We start from the raw sequence: 26,308 nt of genomic DNA, 5'->3' as shown, positions 1-26,308 counted from the left end.
GAACGCACCTATAGCGACATGAATGAGCACCGCGGCTGGCGTTCCTCTCTTTGACGTGCCTGGCTCGGTGTTGGCCGGCTCTGTGTGTGTACATTGTGCTATGATTCATGTAGATAGCGGCGGATTAGATCAAGCTCAGGTTTTTATGTCATCACATATTTTGTTAGGAGAAATGTTTACGACTCCTTGTTATCTGCGTCTCTTTCATCTCCAGCCGCTCCAGTTCAAAGTACTGGATCTTTTTATGAGTCGGCGAGAACAGCACGTCGCTTGTTATGTGACTATACCAGTGACCGGCCACAAATTAGCTGGAGATGAAAGGGGCCTCGGCTGTCCGGCTTAGAAGCAGTGCAAGTGATTAAATCCCCAGGCGAAGGTTTCGACTCCAGGGCTTCAGGAGTGGGAGCGGCCATATTGTACCCAGGAGGACTTTACTATCTGAGCACTACTTTTTGGGATATAGTCTTTGGAAGTCAGCTATCAATAATGTACTGCCAAGTTCAGCATCCATTGATAATTCTTAGTGTAAACTTCTGGAGAAAATTGCAAGGTGTGTAAGGTTATTGGTGGAATTTGTCCACACACGGTGGTAATTTTTAATTCTTGTCCCCTTTGTTTTATTTGGGGGCTGTGCAATGCTTAATTTGACCTTTTGGATGCACATTAAGGAAATTTAGCATTTGCTCCGAAAAATTAGATTATAATTAAAATTTCCAACAGCTGGACCCATTATGATGAGGCCACAGTGAATTGACCTCCCCTCCTAGAACTTGAGTCCAAAAATTTGGTTCCCTTAAAAGGTTTATCCGTCCCATGGATGCCACCTCCTAATGAGTGGGTTACTCCCCTTTGTCTATTGAGAAGACATGCAATCACAGCTTAGTGAATAGCCGTGCACGAGCTCTCGCAGGTTGTTTTGTACGGTGCCCGCTCGTGACTTGGTGCAGCAGGAGGCAGCGGTATTTATAATTGGCAGGTAGTGTTGGCTTTAGCTGCGAGTGTCTGACCCCCAGAGTGAATGGACTATAAATGTGTATCTCTGCTGTTATGTGGTTATGGAAACTATATAAGGGGTGAGAAGGCTGCTGCGGCCATCTATACTAAGGTAGGGATATGTCATAGAGGAGGGCTTCAATGTTAGGTCTTTATTTTCTAAATGTGGATTAATTGATTCTATCGGGGCATATTTTCGGCAAATTCTAGTTGAGATGGTATCATCTACAATGTTCTGTTCCTCTTGTTGTTCTTCCTAGAAATGTATTCCTTCTCATTGGGATTTGTCCTCCAGTCTCGTACCAGCTTTACTGATCGGATAGTGTTTGTAGACCCCTCAAATTGGCAACACCCAGTTGTCAGTTTATTCATGCATTTGTTACCCCTGAATTGTTGTGACAGGGGGATCACAATTGTTTAGCAAACCAGACATGCTAACATTTAGCATTGTAGTATTCTATTATATTATGTTTTATTCTATTATAATGTTTGTATTATTCTGACCTCATTGACTTTGCACTCACATCGTTTTCTTGTCTTGCAGGAGGCAAATGTTTATAAGGGACCTTCGTCTCAAAATGAACAGATATTGAATCCGTACGTAAATCCTGATTCTGTAATCCACTACCGTCAAGATGAGTGTCCAGGGGAAAGGTTTCCCTTTGGATCTAGGGGGAAGCTTTACTGAGGACGCACCAAGACCACCGGTCCCCGGAGAGGAGGGAGAGCTAGTGACATCGGATCCCAGGCCGTTCAGCCACAGCTACTACTCCGCGAAAAGCGATGGGATCAGAAACGAGACTTCAACGGCGACACCAAGACGGCCTGACCTCGACCTGGGCTACGAACCTGAGGGCAGCGCTTCTCCGACGCCGCCGTACTTAAAGTGGGCTGAGTCGTTGCACTCTCTGCTCGATGATCAGGATGGGATTAAGTTGTTCAGAACTTTTCTGCAGCAGGAAAATTGTGCAGATTTGCTCGATTTCTGGTTCGCCTGCAGCGGTTTCCGAAAGCTGGAGCCTAGTGACTCTAAAGTGGAAAAAAGGCTCAAACTGGCCAAAGCAATCTACAAAAAATACATTCTGGACAATAACGGCATTGTTTCCCGGCAGATCAAACCAGCAACTAAAAGTTTTATTAAGGATTGTGTTTTGAGGCAGCAAATCGAGCCGGACATGTTTGACCAGGCCCAAATGGAGATACAGTCCATGATGGAAGACAATACTTACCCTGTGTTTCTAAAATCTGATATCTATTTAGAATACACTACAGTGGGAGGGGAAAGCCCTAATGTCTACAGTGACCATAGCTCGGGCTCTGGGACGGGGAAGGGGCCACCTGGATATTTACCGACTCTTAACGAAGACGAGGAATGGAAGTGTGACCAAGCGGTGGACGACGACTGTGATAGCGAATCGGTTTCCTCTAACAGACTCAACCAGAAACTTATCTTAGAAGCTGCATCGCATTGTACCGCACCAGCAAGGAGGAGGAGTGACGGGAGAGAGTTCAGGTATGACCGAAATATAATGCTTCATATTTACTATCTGATGGTATCCCATAAGATTTTATTTTGTTGACCTAATGATGAGACGCAGAAGCACTTGTGGTGGATATGTCTTCTGCATTACAGTTTTTATGGTGGAGTTTTGGTGCAGTTTTGGGAGAATTGTTTTGAGTCAAATCTAGAAATGCATTCAGCAGGATGTAGACTTTCAGCTTTTTAAATTTGGATCTTGTCCTGCTTTTCCCTTAGAAGACTCACTAGGTCTGTGTGTATTTTCCAGGTTTTGCACAATAGACAGATCCCCTATAGGCGAATACCTGGGGATTATGGTCTTCATTAATGATGGTGGACTGGTTGCACCTCAGTAGTCCCGAGCCTGAAGGTCCCCATAACAGATATTCTCCCATATAGGCTTTCGGGAAGAGCTGTAAGTCATTCCTGAAGTCCTTCCTATGGGGTCGTCAGTGGACATTTGGTCTTCCCGTGAGCAACCAGACACTTATCCCATGCACACAGGATAGGCAATTCATGCCTTGTGGTAAAACCCCCTTTAAGCGGGCAGTCTTACTGCGTGCAACTTGAAGGAAATCTACTATCAAAATCCATCATAAACCAGGTCCTTACTCCAATATCCAGGCACCATGACTGTGGTAATCTTCTTATGAGTTATCTTCTTTCCAAAATCCACTTTTAGACTTCTATAGGGCTCTTGGGGTGTTAGGAGAGCCCATCTCTCTTGAGAGATACTGTCTCGCCCTGCTCCCTCAGAACTTTCCACCTCCTTTAATCTCAACCCACACAGGGAGGGAAGTGCTTCTGCACAGTGTAACGGCCTATGAAGTTGCACTGTGGAGTGGCCTTCATGCTCATCATAATAATTATAAAAGTTGATTTTAGAATGAAAGAGAATATGGATAACAAATATAAGCAGATTACCACAGTCACGGTGCCTGGATCTATGAGTAATGTCTCTGGTTTATCATGATGGATTCTGATGGCAGATTTCCTTTAATGTTGAAGTGCTACAATGTGCGGTGTGACCCATGGGGTGCAGATATTGAGCCCTTCGGGGGCAGTTTTGCATTTTTTCCTGGTCTCTGGTCTGAAGCTGCTGCCTTCTGTCTGTCCGTATGAGACGTGCAGCTGCAGGATTGTGGGGTCTTCGTAGATGACGGTGTTCTTCCGGGTCCATCACTATGCATTGCTTGCAGCGGCGGAGCATTCCTCTGGTGACAAGATGAGTTTTTTTTCCCTTCTATCCCTCAAAGCCAGAATCCTTTGTCAGAAAAATCACAGCGACAAAACGCGCGGCGGCCGTGTAACAAGACTGAGCAGGTGCACGATTCAATCCCCGGCCTTTATTATTCCCTGTCTGCAATAGATTATTAATGATAAAAATGGAGCGCATCCGCCTGCAGCCTACGGGGAGCCTCCCATTGTTCAGCTCTCTCTTTATTTCTCCCCGGCCGCTCAGCTTAAAGGGACGGAGATTTGCATTTCACAGTAAAATCTTCACTGTCGCCGTGTAGATCCCTTTTTATGGCTGGTTTCCGTGGCCAGAGGGCAGCACGATGTAGAATTGATGATTTATTTATTTTTTTTGTTCAGTGCAGCAAAAAACTGCTGCAAGGTCTGAATTGAGCCATTACTAAGTGAAATGATTAGGTCTACCAGACGTTGTTAGACCTAACAGTGATGCAAGTTTCTTGCACTGATACACTGTAACAAACTACAAGCACATGAAATATACAAAGGACCACAGTATAGAAGTGAACCCAGAGCTTATTTTACAATCGTATAGCAAGGCCATGACATCACTTCATGATAGAAGAGGGTCCGACCTCTGCCAACCCCCCGCTGTCCTAAGGATGAAGGGGCCGCAGCCCTGATTTAGCTCTGCATACCTTCCAGTGTTTTCCCTGCACAGCGGTGGCCTGGCTATAAGCTAAGCTGCAGGTCCTTGCACAGCGAGAGGCTGGGGTGCAGCTGTGCAGAGCTTCACCTCCTTCATTCCTAGGACCTTGGGGGCTCCATCAGTCATATAGAAGATTTTCCTAGTGGGAGCATTTTTATAAAATGGATAGAAAACCCCATATCCCCCCTCGGAGGAAATTCTGGGTCACGTTAGCATCTTTGTGGTTCCATCAGATGGGGAGTGATTGTCATTGCACCTCGATGACCTCGCCCTGTGTCCTTTATTCAGTCGTGACCGCGGAGGCAAAGCGAGGGGATCATGAGCACTTCTGGTCCGATGTGACCTGAAATGACAGTGGAACCGACACGCAAAATGTTGTGTGGGAACTGTGTGAACATCCTTTCAGAGGGAACCTGTCACCTCAAAACCCCCAGACTAAACACCTAATGGTACCTTGTAGATAACTGGAATTTAATCAGGCGGATTCGTCCCAAAAAATAAAAGCGCTTTATTCCCTCTGTTTTTTCTTTCCGATTCGGTCAAGTAGATGGGAGAGCTGGTAGAATTAGTCAACGTCTTCCCTTATCCATGGGGTCAGACTGCTAGGACCCCCTGAGATCTGTTCTTGTGATCTGTGGGGGATCTGCACCCTCCTCACTGATCACCTTGTTATCATGTGGATTGGGGATAAGTGTAAAAACTGTGGACAGTCCCTTTATTTACCAGGGAGCAATAGATTAGGGTGCACTGTGCTCCCCGCCTGCGGCATCTAGTTCTGGCCGTACACCCCGGTGGTTGTCGTGTAGCTGGGAAGCCGGACAGTCGCTGCGGTTTGTTATGCTTGTACGGATTGAGTACATCTGCGGGGCTGACGCCAGCGGCCCCGCCGGCCGCGCATGTTTACTTTCATAAGCCGCGGACCATAGAAGTTTATGATCGGCGTGACCTCATCACACATCAAAGGCTGGGGAACATATATGAAGGCTTTATGCCACGCAGGACGGATGTGAGAATGTGTGCATTCATTGCCATGGAGACGGGTTTTGCTGATGTAAGCTGCACTCCGGATTTTTTTTTTTTTCTTTATTCCTACTCACTTACAAGACGCGACTTCAAAGTCTTCCCCCGGTGATTCAGAATTTCCAGCGAATTTTTTTTTTTTTTTTCTGCAGTAAAAACGTTTGATGCTCTGGAAATACTGTTCTCGTTTTACACAAATACGGGCGAATCAGCTGACCTTTACAAAAAAAAAAATTTTTTTTTTGGAAAGTTGATCCCTCCAGAAGTGACAGCTTGCTCATTTTTCAGTCTTAACATGAAATAACGGAACAGAGTTTTGCTATTTAATGTATTTATAGCAGATTTTTTTTTTTTTCTGAGCACTGGATGCCGTGCGGTCACTGCCGGAGAGGATGCCTTTGATTTTTTTTTTTTTTTTTTTCACAGAGCTCTTTTCATTCAGCTTCAGAAGTCTCAGAGCTGATGACATGTTTACATATAGCCCGCCCCCCCCCCCCCCTCCGCCTATGGTGATTTGGTGCCCAGGATTCTCATTATAGCCCCTGAGAACAAGGAAACCGTCCGCCAGTAATTTCTCTTTCAAGCTGAGACTGTCAGACTGATTTTTTTTGTTTTTTTGCCGTCTTAAGTTTGCGTTAAAGTTTGGAAACCCCACCATGAAATGAAGGGGGTTGGATTAAGGGGTCTAATTCAGACGCTTCATGTATAATTCAGTGTGGAAAGTAGCAGGAAAGAGCAGCCGTTGTTCTGGAGGATGCGGAATGTTGACGCGTTACATTGATGTATCCATTACTTTGGTGCAATTCTACTTTTCACCTCTGGGTGTGCTGTAGGAAGATTGAACACTTTCTACTTCCCTACGGATAATCGGATAAATTATTAGCAGCTGCACATCCTTGTAGGGAAAAAGTGTGTCCCCTAGAAATCCTTTTATCACTTTTGGGCTAAAAGAGAAACTGATGGCGGTTCTCCCCCCCGAGAAATTTCGCTCCTTTAATTTTTCCCAACCCATGTTTTGAGAACATGATACAGATTTTCCTCCTTTTCTGTTACATTTTTGGCTGTGAGCTAGAGCAGTGGGACTTGACACTCTTTGCCCTATTACAGTGAGATAGTGGGGGGCTCCTGCAGCCAGTCGTCTTGCACCACACATAGACAAGTAAGGAAGATGGTAATCTGGCTTAATTAGGACGCAGATTTGTACTTGTCCGATCCTCATTTCTGTTGAAATCTAAGGAGAATTGAGGAAGGGGTTAGTTGACCAATTTTTTTTTTGTGTTATCAGGACCTTGCTGGAAAACCCCATGGGGGCACAGAACAAAGTTGCTTTCCTCACTCGGGCCTCTAGTTCCTCATAGAGGCAGGACTGGTTATGTCACTGTGGCCACAATATCGGGACTGGAATATTCCTTGTAGTCTAATCTGGGGATAAAAAACATACCAGGATGTTGATTGGGTAACATAATTTATGTATGGGTTGGATTGTCTTCTCCGTAGAAGCAGAGGAAGTTGATATCTGGTGCCCATGAGTCCGAGTGGCCTGGCCACATCTTCCATGGTCACCGGTTCCTGTAATACTAATGTATTGTATTGTGTGCCTGTAGGTATGTGGGGTATGTGGCCCCGATGCTTTGTCTTCCGTGTGTCTGTGGTTGCGGTGGGTCTGCGGCTCGCTGCCTCCCACCAGCCTCCTCCGCTCAGGTTTCATTACATGCAATGAGGCACAAAGCGCATTTCACTTCTTCAGCCACTTTGTGTAAATGTATCTTCTGAGTGGGCCGCTCTCCGGCTCGGGGGCTGGGGGGTAGAGCCGCTTGCGTAAACCGTTTATAGTCATACTGGATCCATTTGTAAATTCCTCCCCTCCAGCTGAGCTGACAGGAAAGAAAAGCGTGGCCAGAAAGAGGGAGAGAGAGTGAGAGGGGCCCGCTAACATAGGGGGCAGAGAGAGGGGGGGCCCCTCTAACATAGGGGGCAGAGAGAGGGGGGGCCCCTCTAACATAGGGGGCAGAGAGAGGGGGGGCCCCTCTAACATAGGGGGCAGAGAGAGGGGGGGCCCCTCTAACATAGGGGGCAGAGAGGGGAGGGGGGGGCCTCTCTAACATAGGGGGCAGAGAGGGGAGGGGGGGGGCCCCTCTAACATAGGGGGCAGAGAGGGGAGGGGGGGGGCCCCTCTAACATAGGGGGCAGAGAGGGGAGGGGGGGGCCCCTCTAACATAGGGGGCAGAGAGGGGAGGGGGGGGCCCCTCTAACATAGGGGGCAGAGAGGGGAGGGGGGGGCCCCTCTAACATAGGGGGCAGAGAGGGGAGGGGGGGGCCCCTCTAACATAGGGGGCAGAGAGGGGAGGGGGGGGCCCCTCTAACATACATGGCCCCGAATATTACAGGGGAAATCATTACCACAGTACCAGTCCCCAGGTGTCCCCTGCGTCAGGATGAGCCCACCAGGTATAGTTACTGGGAGCACTGGCCGCTAATTAATCCGTAGAAGGGTTATCCATAGTTATACCAACTTGGCTTCTTCCTTCAAAGAACAGCACCACCCCCGTCCACAGGTTGTGTGTGACATTGCAGCTTCGTTCAGTTTCATTTTGTTGTCTGCAGGATTGCAGTTCAGAGTCATCTGATGTACAGGGGCGTAAGTTCAGGGGATTCGGGGTCATCTGGGCTTTCCCTAATGATCATAAATGGCCTCGGTCACCCCTGAAGAAGTGACGGCACTGTCATCGGTGGTCGGCAGAGTAGCAAGACCGGCTGTTGTCTAGGATTAGAAAGCTCGGCACAGCGCCATATCTGTCCGCAGGTTAAGTGCGGTACTGCAGCTTGGTTTTGTTTTCTTGGCCTTGGAGCAAGGTTGTAACATGTTTCAGGGGTGACTTTCCCAAATAAGGACTATCCTGACCCTCGATATGGTCATGTGACTGCTATGAATACTGTTAGTCACATGACCTCATTGGTGGCTAGATGAGCGCGCAGCCAAGTGGGACTGAGCACACTGTGGGACTTTTTTTAGTAGTTTTTTTTTTTTTCTTTTTGTGGTTGGAGTTCTTTAAATGAGCTTTTTATGATCCAGCGTAGCTTCGGGCAGCCGCAGCGTTTCCTCCTGGCGCTGGTTTAGTACATTACGCAACGCGAGGCTCATTGACCTCATAGGATGAGACAGACGCCGGATAACGCCTCCCATCCTCCTCTGTTCTCATGCAAGTCGCTGCGCGCCACCAGGCGCACATTATACAACCGGAATGAGAATCCACAGTCATAAAATATTCCAGATGTGTTCGCGGGTCAGAGGTCGCAAACTTGTAAATGAGAACAAGGTGGAAGATTATTCATACGGAGATGGAAGGGAAGGAACTTTCCCTAAGTCCGCGCTACGTGTGGATGTTCAGCGCGGGTGTTTAGGATCGAAATGACAGAGCCGCAGTGAGGACTGACACGGTCTTTGTAGTAGGAGGAACCAAGGAGTGGGGTGAACGCTTATGTGGGACACATTTAGGGGTTGCACAGCCCCCATTGACACCACTTGCGTGCTATGGCCTCGATTTATTCCAACATCTGTGCTGCACCTGCGTCCCATTAAAGGAGTTTCCCATGAAAGGCATTTATGCTATATCCACAGGATATCCCATAAATGTCTGATGGGCGCAGGTCCCACCTCCAGGACCTACCTCAAAAACCAGATCTAGCGGCTTCAAATTTTATCCTGTGTGAAATTCTGACCAGTTTAAGGATCCCGAATGACTGCTGTAACTATAGATGGTCAGGTTTTGGTTGTCAGTGGGTCGGACATTGACTATGTAGAGGGGCCGTCCTCTTCCTTCTGGAGGAGAGCTCATTTGCATACATAGTCCCAGAGAACATTGCCTTTAAGACTCCATACACACAGCACGTTGCATGCAGACCGGTTTTTCCGCACGCCCCGTGTTCATCAATCACATCCCAAATATTTGTCCTGCTCTGTGATCAAAGGGCTCATTGTGGCGGTGACTCTTCTATCGGTTACGTGGGATCGGAAACTTCCGTGACGAAAATACAAAAGTATGGACAATGAGATATTGATAGGAAGCGCAGATCTGCTCCCTTCTGTGTAGTGTTATATGGGACAGCAAGCTGTGGTTAAGACTGTCCCTTTTAGGGCATGCTGGGAGTTGTAGTATTCTTGCAGCTGGGGAGTCATAGGTAAATTGTACAGCACTGCAGCCAGTGCTATGTATTGTCCACAGCAGGTCTGTAATACATTGATGTTTATATTCCAGGACAGAAGCAGCGGGGACGTGTCCTCACACTGCTGCGCTCTCCCACAGTCAGTGTTTGGTATTAGCCCTGGAGAGCTGTGGAATCAGACCTTTGTGTTCGCTGCAGGACCATGGGAATATGGATATATTTTTGAGGATTATAGCTTCTACAAGTGCACAGGAGGGTTGTCCTCACACTGCTTTGCTCTCTGCATTAGGTTTGAGTATTATCCCTGGAGAGCTGTGTGATCAGACCTTTGTGTATGTTATTAGTAGCAGTAGGCCTGTGATATATGGATTTACACTCCGGTATTGTATTACTTAGGGTGTGTTCTATCCACAGCCGGAGTTGGCTATTGGCCCTGTAGAGATTTGTAATAATAGGGGTGTAGTTGCCCCACTGGGGTGTTTGCCCTCACACTGCTATTTTCTTAGCTCCCTGCATTAAGCTGCACCACAGCCCTCCATTTCTACTCTGAGTGACTGCTGTAGCACTGAAGGGTTGGGTAAATTGCTTTTTGGGTGCCCCTAGTCCTATCAGAATTTATCTGTTGTATCAATCAGGCCCCTCTGTGTGCGATTAGGGGAGGGGCTTATGTCTGCAGGATCAGACTATTAGGGCCTTTATTTGTAGTCTGTTGCTGTGGAGACACAGAGCTGCTCTAGAGTACAGCATGTGCTGCACCTCACTTCTTTTAATCCAAAAAGTATAAAACCTGGTTAAAAAAAGAGTTCCCCTCATAATGTGACAACCGAGCACCCAGGAACCCTAAAATTAAAGGTTTGCTAGTTGATTTAATCCAGTCCTCCAGTAAACTCAATTAAGAAAACCTATAAGGGACTTGTTCAGATGAGACTTTTTTATGTGATTAAATTAGTATTTCTGTCTTTGTCTCCCCTCAGGCCGGGGACGTGGAGGGAGCCTGTTAACCCTTACTATGTCAACACTGGGTATGCAATGGCACCGGCCACCAGCGCCAACGACAGCGAGCAGCAGAGTATGTCAAGTGACGCGGACACCATGTCTCTGACGGACAGCAGTGTGTAAGTACTAGCACCTACCTTCACCTACTTACCCACTAAAGACTCCTGGAAAGCCCCAATGAGGATGGAGGCAGGATGGGGGGGGGGTATATTTACCCTACTGCAGCTCCTGGTCCTTACACTGGAAATTTCCCACGAACAAAAGTTAGGCCTTGTCCACGGGATAGGGTCTAACGTGCTGATCAGTGGGGGGTGTCCGTGATGAGACCCCCACAGATCACGAATCTCTATGGAGCTGACGGTGAGCGCAGCGCTGGGCAATTTCCATCAGCCACATAGAGATTAATGAAGAGGAACGGGCATGCCAGCGTCTGCTCCATTACTCTGACGGCACGACGAGGGGTCTGATGGAGGTAGGTGGAACCCCATCGGACCCCTCATTTTCGTCATCTGTGGGGGTCTAATCACTGAGACCCCCATTGATCAGTAAGTTGGGCCCTATCCCATGGATAGGGCCCAACTTGTGTCTGTGGGAAATTTTTTCCCTTTAATATTTTTGAGCCCAGATGGGGTCACAGGACCCGTTACAGCGTGAGCTGTGTCCTGGGACCAGGCAACAACAAATAAAGTTATGTACCGTGGTCCGAGGAGGCAACTCCCTGTAGACCAACCCAGGCACGGAAACCCGAAGTACTGGAGCATTGTGGGATATGGTGATGGATAAACCCCCCGATTCCTGGAAATCGGAAACGTGCATGATAAACCAGTGACATTACTCATAGATCCAGGCACCGTGACTGTGGTATCTTATTTTATTTGTTATCCATGGCCTCCTCCCTTCTATAATCAACTTTTGAAATTATTCTGATGAGCCTGAAAGACTCTAGGGGGGTTTTAACAGAGCCCCCTCTACTGTGTGAGATTACATCTGGCAGCAAGAATTGAGACAGTGTAATAGCATGTGAAGCTAAAGTATAGAGGGGCTCTGGTAACACCCCATTGAGCCCTTTAGGTTCATTAGCGGAATTTTTGAAAGTTGATTTTAGAAGGAAAGAGGCCATGTATAAGAAATCTAATAAGATCACCACAGTCACGTTGCCTATGAGTAAGTTTCCTGGGTTTATCACAATGGATCTTGGTGGTAGATTTCCTTTTTAATTTTGTTTGTATTTGTCAATTATTAAGCACTGATCTTCCTGCCCCCGCATTTCATGTGCCCTGATGCCTTGTCTCCTCTGTATTACAGCGATGGGGTTCCTCCATATAGATTACGGAAGCACCATCGCCGGGAAATGCAAGAAAGTGCCAAAGCCAATGGACGTGTGCCACTACCTCACATTCCAGTAAGTGCAGGGGGGATATATTTTTTAAGGGGGCGGTCACCGGTATGTGATCAGTCCTCTTGCACATGATGCTATGTGGGGGGAGTAGATGTCTGACCCGTGTATAGAGCCCATCAGGGAAGCATCTCCTCCGCACATGAAGGCTGCGGTTTCGGGTTTGGACCTCTAGACATGCTGTGTACACATCTTGTAAGGCGCCAGTCAGGGCAGATGAGCAGCAGATGATGAATCCTTCCCTTATGTTCCCACATTTGTCATGTTTCATGCATTAGCCCCATGTTTCCAGCAGAGGAAGTGATCATAAATACACGAGGCCGACTCCGGGTAATTGACACTGACGGGCTCGGCCCTCTCCTTGTCCCTGATTAAAGTCATGTAAATGAGAATTCCATCGCCTTTCCCAAAAATGTTTAGGAAAAAAACCTTTCCGTGACCGCACCCGGAGATTAATCGACTGTCATGAACCGAAGTCGGAAACATTTCCGGGATATTCATTAACTGGTCATTTGCATAATTTGCCCCGCCCACTGTCGCTTTTTGACATTTGATCCAAAGCTGATTAAACAACTGGACCCTGTGTGGCGTATTCACAACTGGGGGTCGCGGGGGCTGACTGCTAGACGTGTCTGGAGTTATGACTGTAAATATGATTTACTTTGGAGAGTGTAATATTCCTTTAATCCGCTTTGATTGCAATATCAAACACGGCCACTATTCTATGTATGGTGCTCGGCGCTCATCCAGACACTGCAGCCTCTTCAGGCAGCTGATCACCGGGGTGCTGGTGTTTGGCCCCCTCCCGGTTTACATATTTATAATCTATAGGATCCCCATCCATATGGCTTTTGTTACACATATGGATTTGATAGAGAGGGGTCCTCCACGCAGGAGAGCTCCATACGTGGTTACACGGCATTATCATAGTCATTCTTCACTTCCTGATTACTTCATGACTTGCAGTGCAGAGGTGGAGTTCAGCTGCCACCGAAATCTGCTTCACGTCCACCACGTGTGCTCCCAGACTATGCGGGAAGGTGGCACACGAGCGCACAAGAGCTCCATGGCGCCCCCTGCACATACACAGAGAAGTCGCAGGGGTTCCACGGTCTAATATCACCGATCTATAGAAATACAGACGTTTCTGCCGTGAGTCTGATACATGTGAATAGGCCCCCACCATCGAGGAGCTACAACTTTTGGAAATGGTTGCAAATCAGAAGTGACTGTAAAATTTTTCTTTTGCCTCCTAATTAAAGGGGTTCTCCATTTATAGCATTTAGGCCCAATCCTCAGGCTAGTGCCTAACTTGCTGTTAAGGGGGGTCTTGGGGGGGGGGGGGGTCTAAGTGATGGGACCTTCACGGATTATGAGAACAGGGATCTGTTTTACCTCCAGCGTACTTCAAGATGGGTAGAGCAGCCGGTCAGGCGTGTGTTGGTTGGCTACTCTAGTCATCTCTATGGCGCTGACAAAGATTGCTGAGTACGGCGCTCAGTATTTCTTGCAGAGACATAGAGATGAATGGAGCAGCCGGCGACTGGCTGCTCCGGTCAACTCCAGCGCAACAGGGGTACATTCCTGAAGTTTGTGGGGGTCCCTTGACTGAGACCACACTAATCAGAAAGTTGGGGCCTATTTTGCAATGCTGGAGCACCCCTTCAAGTAGCAATAAACCATTGAGAACGTGGATCCCCTGTGCTGAGGACTTGCGTCTCCATACACCAGGGGGTGCAAGGGCATCTGATTTTGGGATCTCTGGCGGTCACACTACATTGCACCTCTACCCATCATGGAGCTTAATCCCATAATCTAAATGTGAAGCCTTATTATTGCCGAGCCATTTATTGTACCGTGTTGTTGTCTCCCCAGCGTACGTATCACATGCCAAAGGATATTCACGTCGATCCTGAAAAATTTGCTGCTGAGCTGATCAGTCGCCTGGAGGGAGTCCTGAGAGACCGCGAGGCGGAACAGAAGCTGGAGGAGCGACTGAAACGCGTGCGAGCTGTGAGTGTCCCGCATGCTATAAAGCCACCACACAGTATACAGTATACACTCCAGTAGGTGTTAGCTGCTCCATCTTCATAAGATCCGTTGTCATAGTCAGAACACGGCCGGTTCATTGCTCTCGCAGCCAGATAGCCTGGCATTTAACACTGCAGCTCATATATTATTAGGATGCCAGCGCTCCCTTCCCTGCTCACACACAGGAGGTAGGTACAACGTTATGTAATCAGCCCCTCCGTAACAAGGAGGAAGGATGTGTTACAAGTCTGCCACCTAGTGGCCAACAGCATTCCAGCAGCTTACATTATTCCATCATATTGAAGGGGGAAAAGTAAAGCTTAAAGGTAATGGAAAAAAGCACAGTTTCTGACTTTGTATAATGGCTTTGCCTCATATTGCAGCACAGACCTATCTTAATGGGTCTAAGCTTCATCTAGGCCATACAACCAATGTAAGGGTTGTCACGGGTTACACTTGGTCTCTATCTGCAGTAGGCCGGATCACTTATTGTAAGAACCGGGGACCTGTGAGCCCATCATGTGGATGTACTACTGATGTGCATGGTCATTGTTGCTCCATTCGTTTGTATTTTGTGCGCAGTCCCATAGAAGTGAAGTATTGGCCATGCACACTAGTGCACCATCTCCGGGAATCACAGGATTTGGTTGTTCTGTAATTGGGGGATTAGTGCATATTTTGGGAAAACCAATTTAAGGTAGTCATTTCCATTTCTTGTAACAACGTGCCGGGTTAAGTAACTCTATTCCATTTTCTAACCCACCGTAGGAAGAAGAAGGGGACGATGCTGACGTCTCCTCAGCACCTTCAATGGTTAGCCACAAATTGCCTTCAAGCCAGCCTGTGCATCATTTCGGTTCTCGATATTCCGAGATGGGCAACGTCGGGATGCAGATCAGAGATGCCCATGAGGAAAATCCAGAATCCATTCTCGATGAACACGTGCAACGCGTCATGAAAACCCCAGGATGCCAATCTCCGGGCCCTGGTCGCCATTCCCCAAAGCCACGCTCACCAGATGGTCACTTAAGCAAAGGCCTTCCCGGGTCTGTGGGTACAATGCAGTCTGGGCACAGCAAGCACTCGGCCAAGTCTGGCTCCAAATTGGAAGCGCCCAACTTGTATCACCACAAGCATGTCTACCACCACGTGCACCACCACAGCGGCGTGAAACCCAAGGACCAGATAGAGGCCGAGGCCACGCAGAGAGTGCAAAGCAACTTCTCATGGAATGTAGACCCTCATAACTATGCAACCAAATCCCGGAATTATGCAGCGAGCATGGGAATGGCCCCCAATCCTATGGATTCTTTAGCCTACAGGTAAGCTCCGTGATATCTCATGATGGCAAAATGTTTCCTTCTTTTCTGCATCTCTAGGACATCTTGGTATGCAAGAAAAAGAAAGCAAAAAAGGAAGGAAAGCGCAAATATTGTGTAGGATTTTCAGGTTGTTGGATTATTCTTCAGACGTGAAGGAGGGTCCCTCCTTCACTTTTGAAGAATAATCCAAAATGGTGAAGTTTTTGCCGCTTTTTTCATTACAAATCTCCTCTTTTCTTCCAGTGGTAAGGTCAGCATGCTGGCCAAGAGAAATGCAAAGAAAGTGGATTTTGGAAAGCTTGAAAGTGCCGCGCACGAGATGCCTGTGGTCCCCGATGACATGGAGAGACACCAGAAGATAATGCAGTGGATAGCGGAGGGGGAGAAGGAGATCAGCAGACACAAGAAAACCGTCCATAGGTCAGTGACCGCCTGCTGTATCAGATAGGGGGACATGACATCTAATGGGGAACTTCTGTGCCCTTTGTATGCTCCAGGTTTACTCTCCACTCACATCCAGAGCTGCAGATACTGAGTTTTTTTTTTTTTGCAGATTTCACCCCCTGGTAGTGTATAATTTGCAAAGAGTTAATAAAATCATTCCATGCATGAAGGATTGTGCATGCAGCTTTGGATGTGATTGGAGTCGCTGATAATGTATCTACAGCAACTAAAGCTACACCTTTAAAGTAGATGTAACTGGTAACGCGATTGGCCGGAATTTTTGGTCGAATTCTCACTTTGTGGCGTCCTGAGATATAACTTTATCACTTCTTCCCGCAGCTCATCAGGTGCCAAGAAGCAGTCCGCTCATGATGTGCCTAGACCACTCTCCATAGAACGGCCGGGTGCAGTCCATCCCTGGGTCAGCGCTCAGCTACGCAACGTGGTGCAGCCCTCTCACCCCTTTGTCCAAGACCCTACAATGCCGCCCAATCCCGCCCCCAATCCACTGACACAGCTGGAAGAGGCCCGGCGGAGGCTGGAGGAGGAGGAGAGGAAAGCTGGGAAAATGCAAATGAAGCAGAGGTAAGCAGCCGCGTACTGCTCCATCCTACTACTAAGAGAGTCCATACTTGCAGCCCTTCCCTTCATCTTGAAGGTTTTCTTTGTTTAATGCATTTGGGGCACAAGCAGGGGCCAATGTGACCTCATTGCCTTTAGTGCACCGTACTTTACCTATCCTACACCCAGTATCTGGCTCTCCTGCAGCGCCTCCTTAGGGGAAGTTGAGTGTTCATTGAAGTCATTGATCTGTCTATACAATTTATAGATCCCCTTTCCACAAGAGGTGATAACTGGCTGATCGGGGGGCGGGCGTGGACTGCTACTGATCTCAAGAACCAAACCCCCACAGTCTGGTGAATGGGGGTCTTGTTTTCTTACAATGGGGTGGAGCGGTAGGAGGAGCAAGCATCCATTCATCCAGCTCAGTTTAATCTGAGGGATCAGTCTCAGGGGGTCCCCAACAATCAGCTATTTTTGCCCTCTAATGCTTTAAGACTGCCGAGGGTTCAACTTTTAGGATTGTATCCCCAGAACTGCTCCACAGCCTTCTATCATCTACTCGTAGTTGCATACTTCTATAAGCTGATTCACAGCACAGAGAGAGAGAGAGTGCTGTGGGGCACAGCAGTGTGAGGACATGGAGATGCTACAATCCCGGAATAGAAATACATATGTATCACAGTCCTGCTGCTACTAACAACATACACAAAAGTCTGTTTACACATCTCTCCAGGGACAATACCAAACACTGACTGCACAGAGCACAGCAGTGTGAGGACCCGCCTCCAGCGCCCATAGAGAAGATACAATCCTGTAATATAAATCCACCGTTGTAGTGTCACGGGAGCTTTAGAGGTCTGTGGCTGTAGGGCATCTTCTAATCTGTGGGGGTTGTTCTCTAGGTATGTGCAGGAGGTTATCCAGCGGGGGCGCTCCACTGTCAGGCCGGCGTGTATCCCACTGCTGTATGTGGTGCCAGCGGTCTCGGACATGGACCTTTCGGAGTCGCAGTATGTGCCACCCTTCTTTCCGTGTGCAGTGATGTAGTCCTTAGCGGCCCCCTATATGTGCGTCATCGTCTCGGCTTCTTGTTGCCCCCTTTCTCCTGAACCTTTGCTGTGAATTAGTCGTCCGCCCCCCCTCCCCCCCCCCGCCCTCATAGATGTGATTTGTGCTGCACATGTCATATATTGCTAGTGAGTGAAATGATGGGAGTTATACCCCATCCTTTGACCGCAGCAGCAGGACTGTGAAATATGGGTTTATATTGGAGGATCTGAGTGCCCTGGGAATGTGTCCTCACACTGATGTGCTCTGAGCTCTCTGCAGCCAGTGTTAGGTATTGTAGCAGCCGCTCTGTGGGTTTATATTCCAGGAATCCTTACACTGCTGTGCTCTGTGCAGCCAGTGTTGGTTACAGAGCATGCATCCCTCCCCTTTAAGAACGCATTGACACCAATCATATGAGGGATACGTTGCGATCCTCCGGTCTTCTGTTTCCTCCCAGCACAAACAGAGATGAAACTGGAGCAGTAATCTAAACAGCGGGCCACGGGGTGCCCGGCCCCCATCACCCCTGCAGCCAGTGGAGCGCGGTCACCAGGCAACACAAGAGAAACAATAGCAAATAATGGAACATTCCTCCCTCGCAGGACGTACGCAGCCTTCCGAAAAATCATGTTCTGACTGCGGCATCATTAGTCAGGCTCTCGTTGTTGCCGAATGTTAAATCGGGTTAAAGTGGAAAAATTAATGGGCCTAAAAAACACTTTCTCTACCCCTAATGCGCAGGGTCTGGTCATACTGATCCACACAGTGCAGGACCCCTTATGTCTGCAAGCGTTTCAGAGACACAGGAAGGGTCCCAGACATTAATAATTAAAGGGATTTTCTGGGCTAACAATATTGATGTCCTATCTTATAAGTCTCCCATATCAGACTAACTGGGGTGCAACATCTGTCACCAATGTGCTATTCATAATGGAAATGGAGGCAGACAGCGCCACTCTGTTTAGTGGATGAACAGAGGCACTGCAACTTAGATACTGTTCATATGAATGGAATCTAATCTGCAGTAACCTGGTCTGACCACTACGCAGAGAATGGCGCTGTTTACTACCGGTAATATTGTCTGTCTGCTGATCTGTGGGGGACCAAGCAATTCGGCACATGTATACACATTGGCAATTAACCCTTTCACTCCTTTATTCCCGCATCAGGGTCAAGCCACAAAAGAAAGACGGAAAAAGCTCCGGACCCGGTGATATTGTGGTAGCCTACTACTTTTGTGGAGAACCCATTCCCTACAGGACCATGGTGAAAGGTCGGGTGGTGACCCTGGGACATTTCAAGGAGCTGCTTACGAAGAAAGGAAACTACAGGTAAAGGTTTCGTACTTAAAGATGTTGACGTCTGCTCCTTGGGATTAGACCTTCCATATCTAATTAGATCAGTGATCCTCAAACAGGACTCCTGTGCTTGGGTCAAGTGTCAGCCCCTCTCCGTTTTAGAGATTGATGCCTGTTCTGAGGATAAACTGTTAAAATTCATGGACAAACCCTTAAAATAAAGTTAGTAAATAAGTGATATGGTTTGTGTAATGAAAAGTTTTGCAATTTTCTAATATACTTTTCATTCTTGATCATGATCTCTGCTTGCTGTCCGTCTATAGGAAGCTTCCAGTGGACATAAATCTTTCTGTGGTCATGTGATGTCACACAGGTGCATGTTGTATCTGAGTAATCAGAGCTGTGTAATATAAGTACCTGTCACATGACCAGGGACCTAACGAGCTGTGCACCTGTTTGACATCACATGACCAGGGATAGATAACGAGTTGTGCACCTGTGACCTCACATGACCATGGAATAGATAACGTGTAGTGCACCTGTGGGACATCACATGACCGGGGATTTAACGAGCCGTGCACCTGTGGGACATCACGTGACCAGGGATAGAGAACAAGCCATGCATCGGTGTGACATCAAATGACCAGGGACAGATAACGAGTCTCACATGACCAGGCATAGATAACGAGTTGTGCACTTGTGACATCACATGACCATGGAATAGATAACGTGTAGTGCACCTGTGGGACATCACATGACCGGGGATATTACGAGCCGTGCACCTGTGGGACATCACATGACCGGGGATATTACGAGCCGTGCACCTGTGGGACATCACATGACCGGGGATATTACGAGCCGTGCACCTGTGGGACATCACATGACCGGGGATATAACGAGCCGTGCATCTGTGTGACATCACATGACCGGGGATATTACAAGCCGTGCACCTGTGTGACATCACATGACCGGGGATATAACGAGCCGTGCATCTGTGTGACATCACATGACCGGGGATATTACGAGCCGTGCACCTGTGGGACATCACATGACCGGGGATATTACGAGCCGTGCATCTGTGTGACATCACATGACCGGGGATAGATAACGAGGCTTGGTAGTAACAATGAAACTTCCTACGGAATAACAGCAAGCAGAGATTTAGACAACGCGAGGAATATATTGGAAAATTACAGGAATTATTTGCTGCTGGTGGAATCCTACCTGACAATAACCGCTCCCTCCGTCTCCTGCTCCAGGTATTACTTTAAGAAAGTAAGTGACGAGTTTGATTGTGGCGTGGTGTTCGAGGAAGTGCGTGATGAAGACTCCATCTTACCCATCTATGAAGAAAAAATCATTGGGAAAGTGGAAAAAATTGACTAAAAGTCTTCAGAAGGGGAAAAAGAGGGAGAGTGCGGAGAAGTGGGCGGAGCAAAGCCTGGATTATAATCTATGCTGGAAAGGACGACCTCACTGCGGCCCCTCCACCCCCGCCTCATACCTAGTGGTACCTGGTCCTACACAATCATTGCTGTACAGGAGTCTCCCGACTACAAGCCGAGGTGCTATGTAACCGGCAGAGGTGCAGCCCCCGCCTGGGGGAGGGGAGGGGTGTATGTAGCCGTGTACAGGTGGTGATGAAAGCTGCAGGTTTTTGATACCTTGAAATGAAGGGGAAGGTAATCTCCGACGTCACAGTGCTCTTACGTCCATCCACACAGCGTGCGGAGGTCATCAGTCATTAGTAACACTACAACATTTACCACTTTTTTTTTTTTTTTTTTTTTTGCTGTTTTTTTTATTTACAGTTTTATTCATTTCCACCATTAACCCACCCACATTTTTTTTTATTTCCTGAAAAAACTAAAAAATCCAAGATTTTCAAAAATTGAAATTTTCAATCCCCCCGCAATATTTTTTTTTTTTTTTAAAAAACCTAACATTTATTTAAAATTTTTTCCAATTTTTTTTCCCCCCCTAAACCTAAAAACATACAATTTGCCCCCGCCACCATGTTTAACCATTTTTTTTTCTTTTTTCCTGCTTTTGGAATTTCCAAACTCAACCATAGTTTTACTATTTCGCTTACTTGTTACATTTTAGATTTTTAAATTTGGCCCTTTTCAACAACATTTCTGTGGATTTTTTTTTTTGTTAAAATTTCAATAACATTTTTTTTTACACTGTAACATTTCTGATATTGTCCCAATAATATATTTGAACATTTGCCATCGTCAACATTTTTTTCCAATATTTTATTTTTTGTCATTTCTTACATTTTCCGTCATTTTTTAAAGGGAACCTGTCAGAAAAAATTTGTCCCAGTAAACCACTCGCAGTTTGTTGTTAAGCATCTTAACACCTTCCAGATCACGTCTCTTTCGTGGCCGAGTGTGGAGGCATCGTCCAGGAAATCAACTTTGAAGTGAGATGTAATTTGGTTATATAAAGTCATGGAGGCGGAGACTAACACTGAAGTCAAGCTCTCCCTGCCTCGGTCCACCCTTTCTGTTATAACTGGCATCGTGCACTGGACTTCTGGAGAGCTGATTGCTGACGTCGCTGGATGCAAAGACATCAATTACAGTGCAGGAGGCAATCTGACATGAAGAGAGCTGGACTTCAGCGCTGTGATTTCCGCCTTCATGACTTTATACAACCAATTTGCATCTCACTTCAAAGTAAATTTTCCCGTTGATGGCACCAACACTGCACCATTTCCGGAAACATGTTATGGAAGGTGCACGCCCAATTAATAACATACTTGTAAGGGTTTATTAGGTTAATTTCTGCTGACGGGTTCCCTTTAAGTCTAGATTTTTTTTTTGGCTCTGCAGTCTCGGTTCCCATCTTAGTCGGTTCCATGACGCAGAGCCTCCATGAGAAAAGCGCTGGTACATATGATGTATGATTGATTATTTCTGGCTATTTTGAAGAACCGTCTTTTAAAAAGATGAGGACTATTTTTTGGGGGTCTTTTTGGAAAAAAAAATGCAAATCTAAGTTATCTCTATGGAACACTATGTATTCCCAAATTATTATTATTATTATTATTTTTGTTTTATTAAAGTGATCTATTTATGTCAAAAGCCTTAAGTCTCTATATTGGTGTAAAAAAAACAAAAAAACATTTTTACCGATTTATCGTGTGTCCCTGTAGTCCCGCCCCCCTCATAACAGACTAGCAAAGTGTTAGTTTTTAGTTAGGCTTTACATTAGGCCTGGCCTAAATGTGGATACGTTATATAGTGGTCTATATATTTAAAGCTTGTTATGTAACTGGGATCGCCATGAAGTTTTTTGGCTGGGGAGCGCCCTCAAGAAGAATCCAACTGTTTGACTTGAGCATTTAAGAAAACAAAACGCTACATTTTGAGTTTCCTTTTCTCCAATCACAACCAAAGCTGCATCCACATCCTGTATTAGTACGCCTTAATTGCCAAACAATTTTTCCAAATTGTTGTTTTTTTCCCCTACAATTTACAGATGTTTCATAGTTTTTTGTTTTTTTTTCTTTCCACCGATTGGCCCCTCCTCTTGTGATCTGTGTAATTTTTGTATTAAGAAGTGGCTGGTATTTAAAAAAAATAAATAAATAAATATATATATATATATATATTTTTTTTTTTTTATTTATACAAAATATTTCACTATAGTTGGAGGTTTTTTTTTGTCCCCCCCCCCTTACAAATTGTGCCAAATTTTTACAAGTTTTTTTTAATGTACAATTTTTAACTGTAATGTGTTTTTTTTTTTTTTTTTTTTTTTTTTTTGTTTTCCCATTTTGAACCCTGGGAATTACAACAATAAAAAACAAACAAAAAAAAAACCCTGTTATGTTGCATAGGAGCGGGTGTTGGGGACCACTTTTGGGTACTGTAGTAAATTTTTTAAAACTACACCTTGAAATGTAAGGCTTATTTCCATTCACATTTAATATTGGTTTATGTTTAGTGGCTAACTTATATATTGGGCGTTCAGAAATTTTTATTTTTATTTTTTTTAAATTTTTTGACTGCCAGTTCATTTCAGTACATTGTACCAAACTTTGGCTTAGTCGTAGGAAATTTTTGGATTTTTTTTTTTTTTTTTAAATACAGGAAAGTGTTGCTGAGATGTTGTGTGGCTTTAAAGGGAACCTGTCAGCAGGAATGACACTGTGCAGCACTGAAAAATAGTGGGAGGTATTGGGCCACTACACAATGCAGACATCGCACAGCAGTGTGAGCAGTAAACTTGGAGAAGCTACAGTCCTATAACCTAAACCTTGAGGGGCGTGAGGTTCTTTAGGCAGAAACAATTTGATTCAAAATTATAGCTGTAATATCCCGCAGGGGGAGGGGCTATGGAATAGTAATTTGCAGAGAACACAGAGCACAGCAGTGTGAGGAATATAACCCCATATTTCACAGCTTTTGCTACTATTACTAAAAACATACACAAATTACACATCTATCCAGGAACAATACAGAACACTGGCTGCAGAGAGTACAGAAGTGTGAGGCTGCTCCCCCAGTGCTACAGTCCTGGAATTATATACTCGAGTATAAGCCTAGTTTTTCAGCACAAAAAATTCGGCTTATACTCGAGAAAAAAAATAGGTTTTACCAGGTTTTTGTGTTAAAATTAGGGGTCTTGGCTTATACTCGGGTCAGCTTATACGGTAAATCCATATATCACAGTCCTGCTGCTACTAACACACTCAGGTCTGATTACACATCTCTCTAGGGACAATACATAACACTGGCAGCAGTCTCCATGGTCACACCTGCTGACAGTTTCCCTTTTAAAGACAACAATGAAAATAATGTTGTCTCCCGATTTAAAGGGGCAACTTCTGACCATACAAGAGTATTAAAATAATGGTGCTTTAATGTAAACGGGATGTGTCCTGGGTGTTTTTTTGTTTTTTTTTTGCAAGTTATTGACCGCGGCCTTATTTGTATCGGTGCCACAGATGTAGAGTATTTTTCAGAGAAGGTTCTTGTAAAGTTTTGTTCATTAAATACCCTTGTGAATTGAAACTATTTTGTGTATATTATGTTTTCTAATATATAGTATAATATATTGCATGTTTTTTTTTGTTTTTTTTTCTTTGTAAATTGCCACTGCTCTATATATCGGGAGGGGAGGGGTCGGAGGTTTCGGTCACAAACCATAGAGTAGAATTATTTTTACAGGATAATTTATCCCTCCGATGTGTCTTGTACATAAAGAAGCAAAATAAAAACTTTTACAAACAGAATTTTTTTTTTTTTTATTACATGAACTGATGTGTGGATATTGTAAGAATTTAAATTTTATTTTATATTTTTCTTCATGGGCTAATTTTTTTTAATTTTTTTTTTCCTAATTTTTGGGAATATGTTTCCAGTATTTATTTCTTAAGTCAATTTTCTGTCTTAACTGAAATTGTACATAATTTTTTTTTTTTTTTATTCGATTTTAAGTGGTTACTAACTTTTTAACAAACTGAATAAATCTGTAGTAGAAATTTTGTGCGGGAAAAATGTGTAATATATCTCATCAGGGAGAAGTGATTATTTCGCTGCTTATCACCCTCAATTCCTAATCTGCATTACATTGTGAAATTTCTCCTGAAATCCATCTTGCAACAAGATAGATATTCATTCGGGTGTTAGAAGTCTATGTAGAGGGGAGGCGGAGCAGTGAGTCACAGCAGCTAGGGAGTCATAGAGGTTGTGGGTGGAGACCTAGCTGCTGTGACTATAAAGAGGGGAGGGGGTAGTGAGTCACTGAAGCTAGGAAGTCATAGAGATTGTGGGTGGAGACCTAGCTGCTGTGACTATAAAGAGGGGAGGGGGTGGTGAGTCACTGAAGCTAGGTCTCCACCCACAACCTCTATGACTTCCTAGCTGCTGTGACTCACTGCCCCCTCCCCTCTACATAGACTTCTAATACCCTAGTGAACATCTATGTAGAGGGGAGGGGGAGCAGTGAGTCACAGCAGCTAGGTCTCCACCCACAACCTCTGACTTCCTAGCTGCTGTGACTGGCTGCTCCCCTCCCCTCTTCATAGACTTTCACACTGGAATAGTTTTCCTTCGAGTAGTCTCGGGTGTATATACCGATTCCGGTTGTCTGAAATATTCATTTTCTAAGTATCACAAAGTTTGTTAAAAAGTGAGGTACGCTGTAAATCGTTGGGTTGTCAAAACAGGTATAAAATTGATAAAACTATTCAAAAGATTATAAAAATGCTAAAAAAAAATGCGCTCCTTACAGATCCTCGGGTTTTTAAAAAAAATTTTTTAAAAAAATTTTGTAAACAAATTACTGCTTTGCCCACTTCAAGATTCACTTTTTTTGTGGGGTAGAATTTTTTTTCCACATTTTTATACACAAATTAGTTTAAAACAGTCTGTGTGGCTGTTTTTTTTGTACTTGTTCATACTATTTTTGCTTTCTTTTATCCATACATTAGAATTCATAAACCAGATTTAAAGCCAAAGTATCTTATTTTAGCCACATCATTTTAAAATTTTTCTTGGTACTTGTGCTCTGTCTGTGGGGGAAATATCTATTCTACACGTGTATCTGAGTGTTACTCGTTTCGTCTACTTATAGATGTCTGTCACAGAGTGCCTTTACATGTACTTACTCGATAAAACTTCAACCTAATGCTTTTTATCCAGGGGATGTGGATAAAAAAAATTTTTATTCATGTTTTTCACTTTTTCTATAAAAAAAATTCCCTTTTGTAAATATGTACATTGTGTTTAGCAGAAAAAAATTAATTGAAAAAAAAAAATAAGTTTTCAAAAACACAGCAGCTTCTATGACCACACCTGTCAGTGATCCAAACCCCACAGATTATGTATTGTAAATTTTTTTTTTTAAAGGTACTTTGAGATCAATAAAATAATAAGCTGTCATATGCACCCGTGCTTGTTGTTGTTTTTTTTTTTTTTTTACTTTATGCAATTTAATTAAATTGTACTGGTATTTTTTGAAAAAAAGCTTCATATTTTGTTTTTAAATTTGAACTAAAAAAATAGCATTATTTTTTAAATTTTGCGGAATTTTCTTAAATCGGCAAAAGATAGATAATCATTGAGCGCCTACTAACTGAATCCATTTTCTTTTAAAAATTTTCGAGAACCGAAGGGGGGAAAAAAAAAATTGCACTAAAAAAAAATTCAGATTAGTGTCTGATAAATCGTTTACAATATGTGGTTTAATTTACACCTTAAAGGGAACCTACCACCACGATTCTACCTATAAAGGTAGATCGGGTGGTAGGTGGATGTAAGGGACGTGACGAGAGCTCTTTTTAGAGCTAATCCTCACGTCCCCGCTAACTTTTAATAAACTTTATTCCCCTAACATGTAAATTTCATTATGCGGCTACTGGGGCGTGGAGTAGCCGGGCACGAGGCTACACAGCGCGGCTACTCCACGCCCCAGTAGCCACGTTACTCCTCCTACCCTGTGTGTTCAGCTCGCGGCATCCGACAAGCCGGAGTTCTGCGCATGCGCAGTAGCTCCGGCCTCGGAGCTGTGGCTGCTCAGCTGCGTTCTCCTCGTAGCTGCGCGCCGAACACACAGGGTAGGAGGAGTAATGTGGCTACCGGGGCGTGGAGT

The 26,308-nt window shown here is 45.2% G+C and overlaps 1 protein-coding gene across 3 annotated transcripts in view; it reads left to right on the top strand.

Moving 5' to 3' along the window:
* The window catches only part of AXIN1 (axin 1), a 97,702-nt gene extending 75,910 nt beyond the window's left edge, over positions 1-21,792 (top strand). For 2 of the 3 annotated variants that reach the window (XM_072119835.1, XM_072119834.1), the window contains exons 2-10: positions 1,538-2,506; positions 10,574-10,714; positions 11,901-11,997; positions 13,867-14,004; positions 14,791-15,344; positions 15,588-15,764; positions 16,128-16,373; positions 18,572-18,733; positions 19,960-21,792. In XM_072119835.1, the coding sequence (XP_071975936.1) occupies positions 1,629-2,506; positions 10,574-10,714; positions 11,901-11,997; positions 13,867-14,004; positions 14,791-15,344; positions 15,588-15,764; positions 16,128-16,373; positions 18,572-18,733; positions 19,960-20,086 (2,520 nt within the window). In that variant the 5' untranslated portion in view covers positions 1,538-1,628 and the 3' untranslated portion in view covers positions 20,087-21,792. Of the gene's footprint in view, positions 1-1,537; positions 2,507-10,573; positions 10,715-11,900; positions 11,998-13,866; positions 14,005-14,790; positions 15,345-15,587; positions 15,765-16,127; positions 16,374-17,254; positions 17,363-18,571; positions 18,734-19,959 lie in introns of all 3 variants that reach the window. The other variant, XM_072119836.1, reaches the window with a different exon arrangement.
* Positions 21,793-26,308: the final 4,516 nt, after the last annotated feature.

The sequence above is a fragment of the Engystomops pustulosus genome, chromosome 8, assembly GCF_040894005.1.
Source record: "Engystomops pustulosus chromosome 8, aEngPut4.maternal, whole genome shotgun sequence".
Classification (NCBI taxonomy): domain Eukaryota; kingdom Metazoa; phylum Chordata; class Amphibia; order Anura; family Leptodactylidae; genus Engystomops; species Engystomops pustulosus.
This window is presented reverse-complemented; position numbering and strand designations above follow the sequence as displayed.